The sequence below is a fragment of the Pyrenophora tritici-repentis genome, chromosome 5, assembly GCF_003171515.1.
Source record: "Pyrenophora tritici-repentis strain M4 chromosome 5, whole genome shotgun sequence".
NCBI lineage: Eukaryota > Fungi > Ascomycota > Dothideomycetes > Pleosporales > Pleosporaceae > Pyrenophora > Pyrenophora tritici-repentis.
In genome coordinates this window covers 1,818,510-1,835,194 of record NC_089394.1, presented here as the reverse complement: position 1 = coordinate 1,835,194, position 16,685 = coordinate 1,818,510, and the positions used below count along the sequence as shown (strand labels likewise).

The 16,685-nt window shown below is 52.8% G+C and overlaps 9 protein-coding genes across 9 annotated transcripts; 5 read left to right on the top strand and 4 right to left on the bottom strand.

Moving 5' to 3' along the window:
* Nucleotides 1-147: 147 nt before the first annotated feature.
* PtrM4_106920 (uncharacterized protein) lies at nucleotides 148-1,162 on the bottom strand (the record flags this gene model as incomplete). Its single annotated transcript, XM_066107723.1, has 3 exons — nucleotides 148-400; nucleotides 457-938; nucleotides 986-1,162. The coding sequence occupies 3 exons, from the start codon at nucleotides 1,160-1,162 to the stop codon at nucleotides 148-150; spliced, it is 912 nt and encodes a 303-aa protein (XP_065962172.1).
* Nucleotides 1,163-1,847: 685 nt separating this feature from the next.
* Nucleotides 1,848-3,455, top strand: PtrM4_106910 (histone-lysine N-methyltransferase; the record flags this gene model as incomplete). Its single annotated transcript, XM_001936042.2, has 1 exon — nucleotides 1,848-3,455. The coding sequence occupies one exon, from the start codon at nucleotides 1,848-1,850 to the stop codon at nucleotides 3,453-3,455; it is 1,608 nt and encodes a 535-aa protein (XP_001936077.1).
* A 991-nt stretch (nucleotides 3,456-4,446) lies between these two features.
* PtrM4_106900 (uncharacterized protein) lies at nucleotides 4,447-4,730 on the top strand (the record flags this gene model as incomplete). Its single annotated transcript, XM_066107722.1, has 2 exons — nucleotides 4,447-4,526; nucleotides 4,577-4,730. The coding sequence occupies 2 exons, from the start codon at nucleotides 4,447-4,449 to the stop codon at nucleotides 4,728-4,730; spliced, it is 234 nt and encodes a 77-aa protein (XP_065962171.1).
* A 1,078-nt stretch (nucleotides 4,731-5,808) lies between these two features.
* On the bottom strand, nucleotides 5,809-6,909 carry PtrM4_106890 (Tymo-45kd-70kd multi-domain protein; the record flags this gene model as incomplete). Its single annotated transcript, XM_001936043.2, has 1 exon — nucleotides 5,809-6,909. One exon carries the CDS (start codon nucleotides 6,907-6,909, stop codon nucleotides 5,809-5,811), a length of 1,101 nt encoding a protein of 366 aa, XP_001936078.1.
* A 1,653-nt stretch (nucleotides 6,910-8,562) lies between these two features.
* On the bottom strand, nucleotides 8,563-10,893 carry PtrM4_106880 (Rho-GTPase-activating protein 5; the record flags this gene model as incomplete). Its single annotated transcript, XM_066107721.1, has 1 exon — nucleotides 8,563-10,893. One exon carries the CDS (start codon nucleotides 10,891-10,893, stop codon nucleotides 8,563-8,565), a length of 2,331 nt encoding a protein of 776 aa, XP_065962170.1.
* Nucleotides 10,894-11,307: 414 nt separating this feature from the next.
* PtrM4_106870 (DUF566 domain containing protein) lies at nucleotides 11,308-11,777 on the bottom strand (the record flags this gene model as incomplete). Its single annotated transcript, XM_066107720.1, has 2 exons — nucleotides 11,308-11,501; nucleotides 11,615-11,777. 2 exons carry the CDS (start codon nucleotides 11,775-11,777, stop codon nucleotides 11,308-11,310), a joined length of 357 nt encoding a protein of 118 aa, XP_065962169.1.
* Nucleotides 11,778-12,854: 1,077 nt separating this feature from the next.
* Nucleotides 12,855-13,224, top strand: PtrM4_106860 (zf-Tim10-DDP domain containing protein; the record flags this gene model as incomplete). Its single annotated transcript, XM_001936046.2, has 3 exons — nucleotides 12,855-12,862; nucleotides 12,912-12,981; nucleotides 13,030-13,224. The coding sequence occupies 3 exons, from the start codon at nucleotides 12,855-12,857 to the stop codon at nucleotides 13,222-13,224; spliced, it is 273 nt and encodes a 90-aa protein (XP_001936081.1).
* A 1,375-nt stretch (nucleotides 13,225-14,599) lies between these two features.
* Nucleotides 14,600-15,310, top strand: PtrM4_106850 (uncharacterized protein; the record flags this gene model as incomplete). The annotated part of the gene is made up of 3 exons (XM_066107719.1): nucleotides 14,600-14,689; nucleotides 14,742-15,243; nucleotides 15,306-15,310. The coding sequence occupies 3 exons, from the start codon at nucleotides 14,600-14,602 to the stop codon at nucleotides 15,308-15,310; spliced, it is 597 nt and encodes a 198-aa protein (XP_065962168.1).
* A 623-nt stretch (nucleotides 15,311-15,933) lies between these two features.
* Nucleotides 15,934-16,437, top strand: PtrM4_106840 (uncharacterized protein; the record flags this gene model as incomplete). The annotated part of the gene is made up of 1 exon (XM_001936048.2): nucleotides 15,934-16,437. One exon carries the CDS (start codon nucleotides 15,934-15,936, stop codon nucleotides 16,435-16,437), a length of 504 nt encoding a protein of 167 aa, XP_001936083.2.
* Nucleotides 16,438-16,685: the final 248 nt, after the last annotated feature.

The following is a 16,685-nucleotide window of genomic DNA, read 5'->3' as shown; positions in this document are numbered from 1 at the left end:
TCTTTTAACTCTAATCAGCCCATGTGGCTTCTTCTATGAACCTTGCTTGTAAACGCTCACGGTATTTGTACTGGACAATTACGAATGCTAATGGCTTGTGGTTGAATTAAAGACTAGTGAGGTATTATAGCAATGTAACGTGGATGCTCACTCTAATAACATACGCAACCAACTCTTCACTGTCTTGCCCTCGTTGTCCGTCAAAATAGCAGTCTCGTCGATCTTGGTCTCAACCACCTTACCTTCCTCCTCCACCGGGACACCCGAGTCGTCCATGGCAAGCTCCAAGATCCTGTAACTCTTCTCCCGATGCAGACGCACCCTCTTCCCTCTAACGGGGGAGCCTGCATCGGAGTCGGATGATAGAGGGGGCGGAACTCGACATTTACTTAGTGCACTTCTACGACACAAAGGCAAAGTCTCGGCAATGTTGGGAGTGTTTACGAGACCTCCTACCCCTTCCAAAGAAACAGCGGTGCAATGCTCGAATCAGACTGATCAACAAACGGCGTCGCGGGTCGATCTTCCAAGACTACATCTGCGAAATGCTTCTCCCAGTTCCCTACCTGCCACTCTCTAATGAATTCTGGTGCTATGTGCAGCCCCCTACACGTGCTATCCACACCAGCTGGAGTCGGCATCCAGTCATGGTGCCAGTACAACAAATACGTGTAGTCACCGGCAGCCCACTGCAAGCCGAGATGGTCTTCTTTGAGCAGGCCGGTGGTGACATACCATTCAATGTTCTTCTCTCGCAGTGCTGCAAAGGCCTCTTCGTCCTTGACGCGGTACCGCTTGTTGACAGGGAACTTCCATCGGAAAGCGAGCGGTTCGGCGTCTGTGAAGGAGCGAACGCGGCTGCGGATTGAAGATGGGAAGGTTTTGACAAGTTTATCGGTGGCTGGCTGGTTGGCTGGGCCATGGGGGGGTTTGGGTTTCTGGGGGGGAATCTATGGGGGTGGACGTGGGTGGGGGGGATATGTACGGGTGTGTGGGGTTGTATGATAAGAGTCTCTTCCACACCCAAGCCACAATCCTCCCTTTGATCACATGGCCCTGAGTGGTCTGTATCAGAAGCGGTCTGATCGAAGCGGGTCATAAATGGACTCCCCTGACCGCTTCTAGTACCGCACACGATGTGGTCCTCGCTAAAGATGCGCATTTTGTTTATCCGCTCTAAATTCTTCTGATAGTATTTTCGAAACGTGTCACTCAAAGCTTAGTTTGGCGGTACCTCTATGTGTGGTATGCCAAGACCGGTCTACCGCGGTATTTCAGGTCAATGTGAGGTTGACACTGAGAGCTTACCAAGAGTCAAGGAATCAAGGGGCAAGATGTTCGGAGAAATGTAGGAGCACAAAGGACATGTACTTATGCTGCAGTGCTTGTGAAGTGCGCATGCTGCACGATGTTGCCTGCGCTGGCAGGCAGTGATGGTATGCAGAGTCAAGATAAGCTGCTGCCTCGGGCATGAAAGACTATGCATGATGTGGACATAGCAACGCTCATCAATGCGCAACATGGTGTTGTATAGTCCAGGCTGGCGTAGATGGCAAGAAGGTCAGGCTGGTGATGTCAAGGGGCTTGTTCCGTGTGCCAAGGCGGGCTACGCGAGACGATCCCTGTCAGGCTTGCAAGCGTGGCCGGTCAGGTATCTTCTGGATTGCGCGTGCGACGTCTTCGGTATTGGCTGGCTGGCTGTTGCCTTTCTTTGTCTTCTCTCTCGCTGCCGGCTGCCCTCACCGATACACTCCTTCTTATCTGCACCGGCCCGCTGCGTACCCCGCCTTTTGCCTGCATTCACCCACTCACACCCTTTACGACAAACTTTAGTTAGCGCCGCCGTTATGTTCGTTCCTGGAAAACCGAAGATCAAGACGAGAACCGTCCTCGTCAAGAAGGCGCCCGTCCCCGCTCAAAGACCATCGCCGCAGCCGCGCACACAGTCAAGACCAGCCAACGGCGCCCGCAGTCATAGTTCATCAGGGCCTCCATCAAATCGCTTTCAGTCGACCCCTCGTTCGCAAACAGGCTCGCGAGAACCCACACGCACGTCAGTAACCGTGTCGCGTGTCGACACCCGTAAGCGCAAGGGAACCGATACCCCCCAGTGGGCGAGCAGTGACGAGTCCAGCGATGAGGAGGATAGCGACCACCTGGGCGTCAAGCGCCGCAAGACACGGCCTGCCAGCAGTAGTACTGAGCCTATGAGTTTGAACCGCGCCCTCGAACCAGATCTAAAGCGGCGTATACGGATACAAGACCCAGAAAAGAAAGATGCTGTCAACGGGACAGCAAACGGGGACACCAACGGCACCTCGAATGGCACACCAGACCAGATGATCAAGCTGGCCCAAGAGAACGCCGCGTTCCGGAAGAAGAAGGCTATAGCCGGCAAGAGTACCTTGAAACACGGTTATGAGATGACAAAAGACGATGGAGCAAAGGCCTATAAGCCAGCATTTCCGAGTAGCGACAACAAGTTTGTCATGGAGCTACAGTATCCAAGCCCATCCCGGCCAGAAAAGTTCGAGGCGGTCGCGCGCAAAGAGGTGGATGAGGAATACAGTCCGCTAGAAGACATCTACTTCAGCATCGAGGAGATTATCCAGCACTATCTCCCGCCAGATCTCTCCGCAGAGCTATCGTCTGATGCGCTCGGCACCGTCCGCCTGCTCAAGCGCGCCGTAACCAAGGATGACCCCGACCTTTTTAAGCAGGAGCTAGCCAAGTTCAACAAGCTGATCAAGGACCGATATAGCGACGGCACAATACCCCGCATTCTCGACGATATGCATGCCATCCCCCTCAGCCTCGTCAAGCGCATCACCGCCCAAAGCTACAACCGCATCGTATCACCCCATGCCCACCGCTTACGTAAGGTCGAAGGAAAGGAGACGACGTACGGCGAACTCCTCACCCCCTTTGTCCATAAGATCTTCGCCCAAACCGGCCTAAACTCCACGCACACATTTGTTGATCTCGGCTCCGGCGTCGGCAACGTCGTCCTGCAGTCGGCCCTGCAGACTGGCGCGGAAAGCTGGGGCATAGAAAAAATGAAGCTCGCCGCCTCGCTCGGCTCCCAACAAGCCTCTGAGCTCAAAGCGCGCTCAAAACTCTGGAACATTGCCCTTGGCCGCATCGAACTCATCGAAGGCGACTTCCTTGAAAGCCCCGAGATAGACGACGTGCTACGTAGAGCAGACGTCGTGCTTGTCAACAACAAGGTGTTTGGCGAAACGCTGAACAACCTGTTGCTGCAAAAGTTTCTAGACTTGAAGCAGGGCTGTAAGGTTGTTAGCTTGGAGAGCTTTGGCGGCGGCGCAAAGCAGGGCGTGCGCAACGAACAAAGCATTGCCGGCCTCTTTGATGAGGAACGCTATGAGTCCGGTACTAACAGCGTGAGTTGGGCAGGAGAGAGCGTCGAGTATTTTATTGCGACAAAGGCGCGTTGAGGCGGCATGGCATATACCTGTTGATCATTTAGTCTTTTCCTCCTTCGCTAGGACTTGTTTAACTTCGGGTTTGGTTCTTGTATTATATCTGTAGGGAGGACGGTGATCCACTTTTGCTTAGCATCTCCCCCTCTCTCCGTCTGTCTTCTGAGTCATGGTTGGATGGGCTCAAGTAGGGCAAACATGCTTTTGGGGCTTGCATTTTGCGCGCGTGGGCGGACGGGCAGGCGGTATTCGGCTACTGGATGGATACAGGTGTCACACTCACTCTATTCTTTCTCTGACCTGACTGCGCATAGCATAGTGGCGTTGTCATTTTTATACAAAATCTTCAATACCCATTCTTTCTACTTATCTCTTTTGTGCGGGTTGTCTAGTTGTGTTTGAACTAGATTGATGAAAGCTGCTCCGGGGTTTTTGATCGCTGGGAAATTACCAGAATGTATCGAACGTCAGACCGGGCACCAATACTTTTTGACAGCCATCATAGGGGGATTATAGGCCAGTGGATCGCCAACATGACCCGGGCAAAGCTTTACAACGATGCTGTTATTTTGTGTAAGCACAAGTACAACTACTCACTTACTCCACGCAAACTAAGATGGTTATGGTTAGATTATATTATACATGTTAGCACTTGGATCGTACAACACATACTTTCACCCTCTGCGAATGTTTCCTGGGCCATGGCTTTACCGAACTTACATACTCCCCTACGTTGTTCTTGGAGTCCTTCAACTGCCTACGAGACCGCGAGTGGCATCCATGGCCTAAAGTTGCATACGGTGCATTTGAAGCTGGCATGATGACTGTTAACTTGAGCCTCTATGTTTCTCTGACTCTGGCACCCTCTCCTCTTCCAAATTTGCTGGCAAGGCAACCAATCTCATAGACCCGGGTTTCCACACAGCAGCTCATTTGCCTCGATACTTCCACCATCCCGAAGACTTGGTTCCTGAGCGCTGGCTGCCACCGCATCCTGTTGAAAACAATGAAGCCCACATCAACGATCGACACCGAGCATCACAGCCTTTTGCACTGGGTCCAAGAAGCTGTCTCCGATGAAAGTACGTATGAATCTGTTCGCGCCGTTACATACCTTACTAATCAGCGACTCGCAGGGTCGCATTCATGAAAATGAGGCTGATTCTGACCTTGCCTATTCTGAACTTTGACTTTTCTTTGGCAAATCCCAAGGAGAGCCGGGCAGACCAGGAGCTCTACGTGACGTGGAAAGACAAGCCACTCTGGCTCAAGCTTGTGTCTCGAAAGTAAGCTCTCTAGTTGGCTCAGGCTATCTCATTGATCATGTAAGTAACCCTCTATTACCTTCTCCTTCCCCCCTCTCTCTTAAGAAGAAGCGAAAACTTACAATCTTCTCTATACAATCATCCCATCACATCATCCATCCTGGCATCGGCCTTACCGTACATACTCTTCCAATCACGTACACACACCCCTAGCACTACACACGTCTATTTTTCCCGGTTTCTTTGCTACTCCATTGTTCACTCCTTGCGTCGACACAAACCCCTTATCCAAACACCCACAATATTATCTATATCCTTCTCAACCATCTTTATCACCTACACCTTCTTTCGCGTCTAAGAACGCCGCTACCCCTCTCATACTCTGCCCTTTTTGCTGAGGCCTACGCTTACATCTACGGTCACCTACCTTCCCCTCCATCACCATCACCCATCTTTCTTTCTTCCTAGTCTTTACACCCAGGGTGTTAGTCCACCACGAACGAACGACGGATCTGAGCTCGTGGTTTTCTTTCCGCATCACACCCGAGAAGGTGCATGAGGAACGGGTTCTGACGGTCGACGGGTGGGGGAACTATATTACTCAGTGGGTCGAGTGGAGCCGGGACGACGGACAGGCTTTAGTTGTGTTTGCTTCGACAATCAATGTGAAGAAGACATCACATGTAAGTAGTACAACGGCAATTTCAATTTGAACATTTTCCTCGTGTATTTCTTTACTTCTACTTGATTAATGCGTATGTAAAGTCCCAGTATGTAGACCCTAAACGCAAACCAAGAGACCGAGCGCCCTTCTGTGAAATAGTAGGTTTCCGTCATGTATACTACAATGCCACGCCGTTTTGTGCCCAACTTAAATACCCATCCATCCCATCCATCCCATATATACCTATCATGCCCAGCCCAAACCGATTAAAAGGTAAACAAACCATGCCAAAGTTTTGTTTCTCAAAGGAGTGTGTATCCGGGGTATCAAAAAAAGGAGTTTTTTTGTCGCTGGAAATGCCAAAGAATTAGAGAGACAGAAAGATGAGGAAAATTGTCGTGTTGCTCGTTATATGTACAATGTTCCTAGCGCATAATTTCTATAAAAAAAAGGCAAACGCGCCCACGCCGACGGCGGCGTACTGCGCTGCGTTCTTGATGGCAGCACCGGTTTGGAGGGATGGCTTGCCGGTGGCAGTTGTCTTGTCATCGGTTTGCGTTGCTTGGATGGGGTCCACGAATGTGTAGCTGGTCATGGTACTAGGACGACCCTCTGAATCTGTGGTGGTGATGAGCTGGATGCTGCTGACGAGGCCGCCGCCAGGGGTGTAAGTGGTCAAGAAGGTCGAGCCCTGTTCGTTGGTTTGGGTCTTTACTTCTCCGGCAGTTGGGGCGTAGTTTGCGGCAGAGGTGGTGACGGTTGTACGGCCGGCGCTGTCGGTTACTGTCTTGATGACAGCAGGGCGGTTTTCAGTCTGTGTTACGGTGCTGCCTTGTTGGTTTGTGCGGACGACGGTCACGGCGACAGAGGCTGTGACGGCGCTGAGTACCTCGGTTGTTTTCACAACAGTGGTGCCATCTTGGGTGACAGTGGCTACAACGGGGATGAGGGCCGGACGTTGAGCTGTAGTCGTCTTCTCGGCTGTAGTTGTCACAGTGGCTGTTGGCGCATTGGCTGTGCTACCAGGATTGGATTGAGGCTTCGAAGGCTCGGCAGAGCTCTCTGCTGGTGCCTGGCTGCTCTGAGTTGGGGGTGCGTTGCTGCTTTGGGCAGGTGGTGCATTGCTAGTCGCAGCAGGTGTCGAGGCTTGCTCCGTCTGCGGCGGAGGTGAATTTGACTGGGGTGAGGATGCAGCAGCTTCGGTAACAGTGGTGGTGCCGTTGTTGGCCTGGGGCGCCTGTCGCTTCCTCAAGTCCATGACGGCGTCGACGATAAGCTTCGTGGCAAGCGCTGGGTTGCTGCTGTGAACATGTTCGACGCCGCGGTGGTGTGACTCGAAGACACCGTTCTTAAAGTCCTTCAGTCCACTCAATGCCGCTTGCAGAGACTCCTCGGGTAGCGCGTTGAGAAGGTCTTGAAATACATCCTGTGCACTTGCGTATAGCGTCGAAGGTTTCTCGGCTTGATCATCCGCTGAGGCAACAACTGCAGTGCTGAACAGGGGAAGGGCCAAAACAGCCAATTGGCAGAACGAACGCATGGCGAGATTGTGTCGTGGATAACCGAAGTGGGAAGAAGGTGGAGGGAAAGCGAATGTGGGCTGATGTCAACAAACGGAAACAGAAACTGCGCAGATCCTGTTAGCAGGCCATGTTGTAATCAAGAACACGGCGGCCGTTGCAGCAAACCCGCTGCTGAAGCTTATACGAGTGTCGTGTGTACGCGAAACTGGGTTACTCACATTCTGTCGCTTCCGAGTGGCTGGGTTGCAGGTCAGACGCCACTTGCCAAACAATCAATAGCCTCGTTGCTTGTTTTTCGGTTCTTATCCGGGACTACAGATGGTCGTTTCTTTTCAAACAGAAGAAAGCGAATGTAGGGTACGTCAAAGCAAGGTCGGGTTCGGAACAATTAGTCGGGAAGGGAGTGCAAGTCGGAGAAGTCACAGGAACCAGGGTTTTGGGCGGAGTAAAAAAGGTCCAGGTCGGCAAAGGGAAGATCAGCCCTTAAGGCAGAAGGTGGTCCAAACTAAGAAGGCTGCTGATACATGCACTACATGACAGAAACACGAAGTGTAGACCCGCATCCTTCGCCTCTCACCACGCCTAAAATAGCTAAGCCACCTTCACATGTGCCCCGACCCTTCCGCGCACCTCATGCTTGTCCGCATTCAAGCATTCCGATACTGCATGTACCCATCACCAATCATCATTACCTATTCATGCCCTTCTACATTCTCCGCACAGCGGCGATTCATCCTGAAGCGAAGCATTTACGACAGCGTGACGCAATCGGTGTCATGAAACAGGACAGCCATGGAGTTGGCACATACAGTTCAGGGTCGCTATATGCGACGCCCTTGTTACGTTCTCTGGTAGAAACTGCGCATGGGTTTCTTTCTAAACAACGTCATGTCTGTGCCAACGCTACCGGCGCCGCGACTGCTTCGTTCAAGGTTGGAGCCGTGCTGAGGCTGCTTAGGGCATCCACCGAGTGCGCTTGTGGACCATTTGACACTTTTGCTCCGCAAATGACATCTAGACCGCATAAACCCTAATATCATCATCGCCAATCTATCTGGATTTGCTTGTTTTGTTGCTCGTGTTTAACGACGTGTTCAGAGCTGCGGTCCAGAAGCCTTTGCCAATCAGGAACCCCTGAAAAACAATGGGTAAAAATAGCCTTTCTCACCATCCAGAACTGCCGCAAAGCCACCACTCAGATCGTGTCAGGAGCCCAGCACTCTGCTTTCACTGGCTAGCTTCTCGGACCGCCGACACCGAGCTACGCTTCTTCGCCACCGGCCCACCTATTTTGTTGGCGCGGGAACACGGCTGACACGGCAGAGCGGCCTTTGGATCCGCGTTACTCAACACCACCCAACGCTCAACATCACGTGTGCTAGCCAGGGGTACATCCCCGCACACATTCTTGGCCATGATGATAGTGTAGAAAGAAACAAAACGTATTGTTCCTACTTCTGCGCGCTCCGTAGCTATACAACACTACCCCATGCCTGTATGCAGCTTTATCGTCCACTGCAATGTCCTTTATATGCAAAACACGCTCAACGCTTACATATTGTGGACTGCAACTGTCCATTGCATTGCTGTACAAATCATCAATCCCTGCCAAACACATGATTCCCATTGGTATCTTCTACATGAACACATGTATCCTCCACCGCTCTAACCTACGGAGCGGGTTGGTCTGTTAGCTGGGAGCGATTTTCGTCAGCTAGAGGTGCGCTCGAGGCTGCCTCTGTCTTCATCGTCTCGGGAGTGACAGTAATGGTAGAATTAGATGAAGCGTGATGAGGTCCAGACGGCGTCGAGTTGGACTCCACGGGCTGTGGAGGAGAAGCTGAAGCGTTCCGCTGAGCCGTTGCTTCGTTGTTAGCCTGAGGTGCATTGTCGCCATTCCCAGCGGTAAGAAAGCCCTGGGAGTAGGATTTCGGTGCCACAGGGGATGACATTTGGCTCCTATCTGGAGATCGGGCGATTGATCTTGGTTCGGTCAAAGCAGCTGGAAGATCCGTCCGTACTGCCATTCGAGGCTGTGGACTATGTGGTTTTGGACTAGACGTGGAGACTGCCGGCGGCGGAGTTGGACTTGTACCAGTAGGTGTGACGTTATTGGATTTGTCCCCTTTCGCCTGCGCATCATCCGATATGTGCTGAGTGTCAGATGGCCATCCACGGACAGTGAGCGTTTCCGTGGGTTGTGTCATATTTTGTGGAGGAGGCAGAAAGCCAGAACTGCCAGGCGGACTCTTTGCTCTCTCTTTCTTGTCTGCGCGATCCCTGTGTTCATGCCGGCGCTTATGAAACCAGTCGAATGTGCCCTTCTTCTCCAGTCTGTCGGGGTCAGGTGGGCTGCCAAAAATCATGGGCGTTTCTGAGCTTTGATCAAACTGCATGCTTCTTCGACCGCCACCTGTTAGCCCAGAACTGCTAGCGAATGAGCTCATACTCCTATCAGCGCCGGGTACAGAGCCATGCAAGTCCGTCTGACTTGCTGTCGGTGTTGCTTTACTCTCCCCACGCTTGTGGCCTTTCCAAAAGCTGCGCTTCTCCTCTTTTGGTTGCTCTTCCGCCAGCTCAGTCTCAGAGTATTCCGTTGCAGTCGAATGCGACCTAAAAGAGGCAGAGGGCGACATGCTAGGTTTCAGAGTATTACCTGAAGTGCGCGAAGAACTTGCATCGTGTACCGCTTCTCTTGATGTACTTGCCTGAGACTGGCCATGCGCAAACGGAAGATGAGGGGGCTGCAAAGGTGAAGGTGGCCCTTGGAAAAAGTGACCCGCACCAAATCCATTGTCACTGCCACCGAGAGAATGTGTGGAGCTGTGGGTGCTCTGGCTAATGCTGTTTGGCAACCGCTTTTTTTGGAGTTTGTTCGGCTTGCGTGAATCCTTGTTGTCCTTGATTTCGCCTGGCGAAGCCGATACTTTGGCAAGAATTTGGGTAAAGGTACGCACAGCCGGAGTTGGCTCAATTGACGGACCAGAGTCGATAGGTCCTTCTAGAAATTCCAATCTTTCGCGCGTAGGTGTATTAAGGGGGCTGCGCTGGGGGCTACGTTGACCCGGCGTGGTCGATCGTGGAGGAGGTAACAAAGCTTGGACGTTCTGTGCGGTAACATTTGGTGTGGTAGGCTGGCTTGGGGGGATTATTCCAGGAGAGGGAAGAGGGAATGCACCGGGCATGTCATTGACTAGAGGCGTAACCGAGGCCCTCTGCTGTTGAGAAAAAGCAAAGGGGAGAGATGCCTCTCGCGTATGACCGGGTTCGTAGGGTCTCGGCATCTCTATTTTATTCGGAGGCATCGTCTGGGATCGTTGTGGTAGTGCGGGTTCCGGCTCGACTGGCTGCGTCGCTGGGACCGGCTCCGCTGCGGGAGCTACAGGCTCTGGAACTTGCTCTGAGCGTGACTGCTCAGGTTCTTGCTTCATTTCAGCAATACTAGTTTCCGCATCTGTAGGGATTAACTCGGCAATCGGGCTCTTGACCTCATCCGCGGCAGTAGGGGAGTGGCCAGATTGCTTTGGCGGGGGAAAGCGAGGACTGCCGAGCGTCGGTCCGCGCTTCGAGGGTAGTGTGTTGCTCCGATGTACTCCAGATGCAGTGGGCGAGGAAAAGGCAGGTGTGATGGGACTAGGTACGGCGCCGGAATGACGTGATCGCTTTGAAGACGTGGAGACATTGCGACGAATACCACCATGCATGCGGAGGCTTTCTGCTCCAGCGCTGGAAGTAGTCGACGCAGAACGGCCAATGCCGGAATTATTGCGGCCCGGGGTGGTGGGTGTTCTGGCTTGCGGAGTAGAGGGTCCGCTTTCAATATGCTTCACGGTCCCCTCGTCGACAGCTGTGCCCTCCATACCGATCAAGAAGTGGTCCTGGTTATCAATGAGAAAAATCAAAACATCTTGACTGAGACGGTAGTCCTGGGGAGACATGTCGTGCTGGGGATGTGACAGAAGGCCTGGTTGGAAAATAGCAGCGAGATTCGAGGTCGTCATCTTATTGACATCGGCCTTGGCGGCGAAGACGGCGAGCAAGTCCAAGATGTATAGTAGCAATTGTCGGTTCAACGATGGTAGAGCTTTGATCTGATGCTGATATATGCGAACGGCGGCATCTGGGTCGAAGCCTCCAACCGAGGGTTGCTGTCCTTCGCTGGGGCCTACAGCTTCGGCTTGGTGGCCTTTGAGTGGATTCCGGAAGGGGTCATAATGCTGCAGTGGTATTATGGGCTCCGGGAGATTGTTAAAGTAGCGGCGCAAAATATTGGCGGCGTCATGTACAGTATAGCCGGACCAATCCAGGCCTTTTCCATATCGTGGCGGGGTGTCGAACGCAGCCTTGAGCTCCTTGATGCGCTTTTCCGAGCCGGCCAAGCGAAAAATCCCCTCTACGTCGGTCGCTGTGCGCTGTTAACAGCTGATGTTAGGTAAAGTCTGACATGACTGACCCTTTTCCTTCAAGAATACACCGCATTTGGCGACGACAATGGGGACGTAGCCGTAGATGTAGCTCTCGCCGTGCTCGTTGAAGAGCGAGATGGCGACATTGGCATAGGGGATGCTTTGTATGAGGGGCACGCCGAAGATGCCGGGCTGCGCTTGATCTATGTAGGGAGATGCAGTCAGTGAGGGCTCGCGACAAGCGGAAATGGGGAGGACAGGCACGCGCAGGCGTTGGGGGGGAGAGTCTCTAGCGAAAAAGAGCAATGGGCGGTACCTTTGTCGTCGTCCTTTTTCGCGGGGCGCTTGCTAAACTGCCTCCACCACGAGGTCAAGTCGCGGCGCGACGAGGCAGGTTCTGGAGTTGCGACGGGGGCGGGCTGGGGGTCTCCATTGCGCACGCGCGGAGTATTTGGGTTTGTTTGCGTTTGGGCGGGCATGGCAGGCGTGCTGAAGAGCGGCGCAGCTCTTCAGACGACTGTATCGCAAGCGTTGGGGCGATCGCAGCGTCGTGTGGAGTGGTCTTGTCCAGGCACAGGTGGGCCCAAAGTGGGCAGGCGGCAGCTGTCTGGGCGGCCGCTACGTGACGTCGGCGTATGGCGATGAAGCGCGCGCTGTCAGCGGCGGGGCTCTGCTCGTATTCTGCCCGAGGTTTGATGCGCAGGGCGGGCAGTAGAAGACGCTGAGGGCGCGGGCGCAGACGCACGAGCAGACAGACGTGAGACTTTACCGGTACACGTCGAGTTTGGTTTGGTACGCGACTTGTGGCCGGCAACGGTTAACGTTAGGACCCTAGGCGTGCAGGGCAGGGCTGCGCAATACTGTATCGAGGCGCGCCGTGGATAGCTGGTCAAAAGCCAACCTTCGACTGACTTGGCGGCTGTGATGTGTGGCTGCCGACCAATTGCGACTATGCAGTAAAAAGACGGAGACGGCACAGCGTTGTCTGACGTCCTGCTCTGCCTCTGTCGTCGTTGGCAGAATACAGCGGCGATCAGAACGGCGACGGCAGACGGCAGACGGCAGACGGGGGGCGGGATAGATGTGGACGTGGGCTTAAGAGGGGCGTGTTATTGTGCTATCGCTATTGTTCTGCTATATCGCTGGAGTAGGATTCCAATAATAAAGACGGCCTTGGCGGGAAAAGGTAACAGGTACAAGTGGCGACGATAGTGATTGATTGCGCGTCTACGAGAGTGAGAGCGTATACGGGGTGCAGTGCAAAAGGAGAGACGTGACAAGGACAGCAAGCTTCCTGGATATGGCCGGTTTTTCATCCTCTTCAAGGCAGGCAGAGCTGTCATGGGCGCTTCTTCCCGCGTTTGGAGGGTGAAGGGTCAAGAACGGACCGCCCGGCGGCCAAAGCTCTCTCCCACGCTCATGGGCGAAAGCTCGTCAATACAGCAACGAGACTACCACCCGACGTCATACCAATAATTCCCTCTCGGACACATTACACAGCCAAATTTCCGTCGTCCGTCCATACACACACACACACACACACACACATACACACCATGGAGTCGTACGTATTGTTGTCAGTTTATATGTGTGAAAAACTAATCGTCTGCTAGACTCACAGCCTCTGAGCAGCGCGAGCTGCAGTCGCGCATGGAGAAGAAGCAGATGAAGGAATTCATGAACGTATGATAGTAACAGGCAAGCCAATATTGCCCATGTTGACACAGCCAGATGTACTCCAACCTCGTCCAACAATGCTTCGACCACTGCGTCAATGGCTTCGAGAGCAAGTCGCTCACCTCGCGCGAAGAGAGCTGCGTTATGCGCTGCGTAGACAAGCACATGAAGGGCTCGCAGCGATTAGGCGACCGCTTCCAGGAGCAGAACGCTGCAATGGCACAAGGAGGCGGTATGGGTGGAAGATAATAACCTACAGCCATATCTGGGTCTAGTCTACGTCTGTAGACACGACATTGTACTATAGGAACGAAAGCTGGTCAGCATACGGTATTGGATCGAAAACGGATACAAACGGATACACTAGAAAATTCCATCTGGTTCAAGCAAGTCATGGTCTTTGCTTGAGAAGTGTACGTTCAATCAGAAACACCCTATGCAAGTACATAACCCGCTATGTGACGAATAAATCTTCATGGCCAAATCGTTTCACGCCACGATACCCATCTATTGACATGAAACACTGGGATCAGACTGAGCCACACGTACTCGTCATGAGGAGCTTTTACCGCGCGGTCCCATCACTAGAGCCCAGATACTGTGGCGCACCACTTCGCGGGGTTTGACGTAACCAATAACAACCCCAAGCACTAACATGCTAGCCCATACTAAACCATCTCAATATTCACGTACCAAAATATCGTAGTCCTAGCGTGGCTGTGCTGCATGTTCCAAGCCCTTGGCTTCCAGCCTATGACGTGGTGCCCACATGTCCATCGTCCCTGCTTCACAAGTCCAGCCTCCGCCATTTGAGCTGGGGTAGCTGCTATATATTCCGCCGTGCGCTGCGAGTACCCTTTGATCCACCACCACAAGCCAAATACAGCAAGACAATCACAAACTCTCCGATTTACCCACTTCTGACGCGCAAAACTACCCCTTGCCGACTACAACCTCGAAACACCAATCAATACCGTATAACCATGGGTCTTCTGTGGACTAAACAATGGGGAGGCCGCCATGCCGGTACGTTAGCTCGTCCTTGAAGCCGTCTGTTCCGGTCAGAGGCTTTTTGTCCCACAGGCATCTACTAATAGCTTCTAGGCGGTGGTGTTGTTGCTGACCGACACGGCGTCCGTCGCGCTCCCTTCCGCATTTCCTGTGGACGCTTTTCCTGCTTCAGATGATTCTGCGGCTTGAGGGCTCTGGCTCACGATTCACGACCTGTAAGTTGCTTTTGATGTGTAGCTATGAATAGCTCCTGACATGCCCAGCTTCCTACATTGATCTTGTCTTGCGATGGCGTTGGCATGGGTTGAAGATGCATGGCGGTTAATACTGGGAATTCTGCGGTTTCGATAACTTGTCCTATGCACGGCTGCATTCACAGTAGAATACTATGACAATTTGAACTTATCAAACTTGCCGTGATGCTTTGTTGCGTCCTTTTGTGTGCCCATAACAACATGTAAACAGCCCGAGGCAATGACGTAGCGCGAACCCTTGCTCGCTACTCCACCTCCGCTCACACGCCGCCCGCACCCGCCCTCATAAAGCTGGTCCAGCGCTGCGAACAAAACTAATGGGTGAATACCGTCACGGTCACAATCCAAGATATAGCAAGATGCGGTCCATCCTCATCATCAACCCAAACTCGACCGAGCAAATGACAAACGGCCTAAAGCCTCTTGTCGATGCGCTGCAGTTCAAAGACGTTAATAAGCACCGCTCACAACCACTACCCAGCAACTAACCACATCAAGCAGACGGCCCACGAATACTTTACCGCGCCCTCTGGCCCCAAAAGCATCAACAATGAAGACGATGCCGCCGAATCCGTACAACACTGCCTCCCAGCCCTACGCAAAGACCTCGACCGCTACCACGGCTTCCTCGTAGCATGTTACTCGCAACATCCGCTAGTCCCGCTCCTCAAGGACGAAGCCGCCGTGCAAAAGTCACGCAAACCCGTCACGGGCATCTTCGAAGCTAGCGTCAGCACTGCACTGCAAATCATGCACCCGGACGAAAAGTTCGGCATCGTAAGCACTGGAAAAGTGTGGGAAACGATTCTCACCGACGCGACGACTGCTTTTCTAGGCATGGGCTTCGAAGCTAGTAAAAGGTTTGCGGGGGTCGAAACGACGGGGTTGAATGCTACGGATTTGCATGATGCGCCTGCTGACGAGGTGCGGAGGCGGATGAAGGATGCTGTTAAGAGGCTTTTGAACAAGGGAAAGGTTGGCGCTATCTGTTTGGGTTGTGCCGGTATGTCTGGGATGGATGAGATGGTTAGGGAGGCTTGTGTGGAGGAGTTGGGGGATGTGGAGGGTAGTAGGGTGAGAGTTGTGGATGGAGTTATGGCTGGTGTGGCGTGGTTGGAAGGTGCGATTCGCGCTGGGTTTTAGCAGGGATTCAAGATGTGATATTGAAGAAGAGCAGATTCATGACTGTTGCGTTAAAAGGGAACATACGGGTGCTAGTGAGGGGGAATCAAAGCTCCACGTGATCGAAAACATCTAGTATGTACATCCGACCCGTTGTACCCCTCCGGACATCGCACACAACCGAGCTTACTCGTCACGACGGCGATAGCGATACGAAGGGCCACGACAACCGCCCTGCTGATCGCACTTTGAACATGTCCAAGAGTCCGGGGTCGACAGCACTTACCCGTCACGCTAAACTAGATCTAGTCATGGATCTATCTTGTTGCGGGGTTCTCCATCTACCGATCGCATCTTTGCATGGAACCCAGATAACCTTCGGTACCTTCGGTAAAACATGCCGGCAGTTTATCAGCGTCAGTTAATGTTTGTGTATAAATACGATGGTATCGTGTTGAATACATTGGTCCCACGGAACAATCTCGACATTCATTGTTATAATCTCGATTGGCTTTGACTATTCTCAGAACACCTCCGGTTCATCCGTCTACTACAACAACAATCCGCCATCATGCACCTCCTCTCCACCCTCCCCCTCGCCCTCTCTCTCTTCACCACGGCCACGGCGACGGCCACACCACCAAATCCCACCTTCCCCCCGCTGGACATACCCAAAAACATAACCAAACTCCCCGTCGTCACCCCCGGCTTCAACTTCCTCTATACAATGCAAGTAAACTGCAAAGCCGGGCTCTACGAAATGGCGTCCCCACAGGGCATCCGCACCGCCATTCCCATCGTAGAAGGAGAATTCCTGGGTCCCCGCCTCAACGGTCGCGTCATCGACCTAGGCGCCGATTGGGGCCTCACAGACCCAAAGACGGGCATTTTTAGTGCGGATACTAGGTATCAGCTGCAGACTTATGATGGCGCGTGGATTTATGTTAGGACGGGTGGGGCGACGCAGCCCGGGGGAGAGAGTCATTTGAGGGTGGTTTTTGAGACGGGGGATAGGCGATATTATTGGTTGAATAGTGTTGTTGGTAAGTCTGGTTTGCGACAATTAGGTCGATAGGGGAGATTTACTAACTTGTATGTTTTTTTAGCTGTTGCGGTGTTGCAAACGGCACTGGATTATGAGGGCGGGTATTGGTTGCAGATTGATGTTTGGAATGTAAGTTTTCCTCTGTTATCTCTGTTTCTTTACTTCATGATTGCTAACACATGTTTTAGCTCGGAAACGAGTGGACAGACACACCCTGGGTAAACGGAACAACAACCACATCGTAGAAACCAAACACCACGATATCAACGTACCTACCA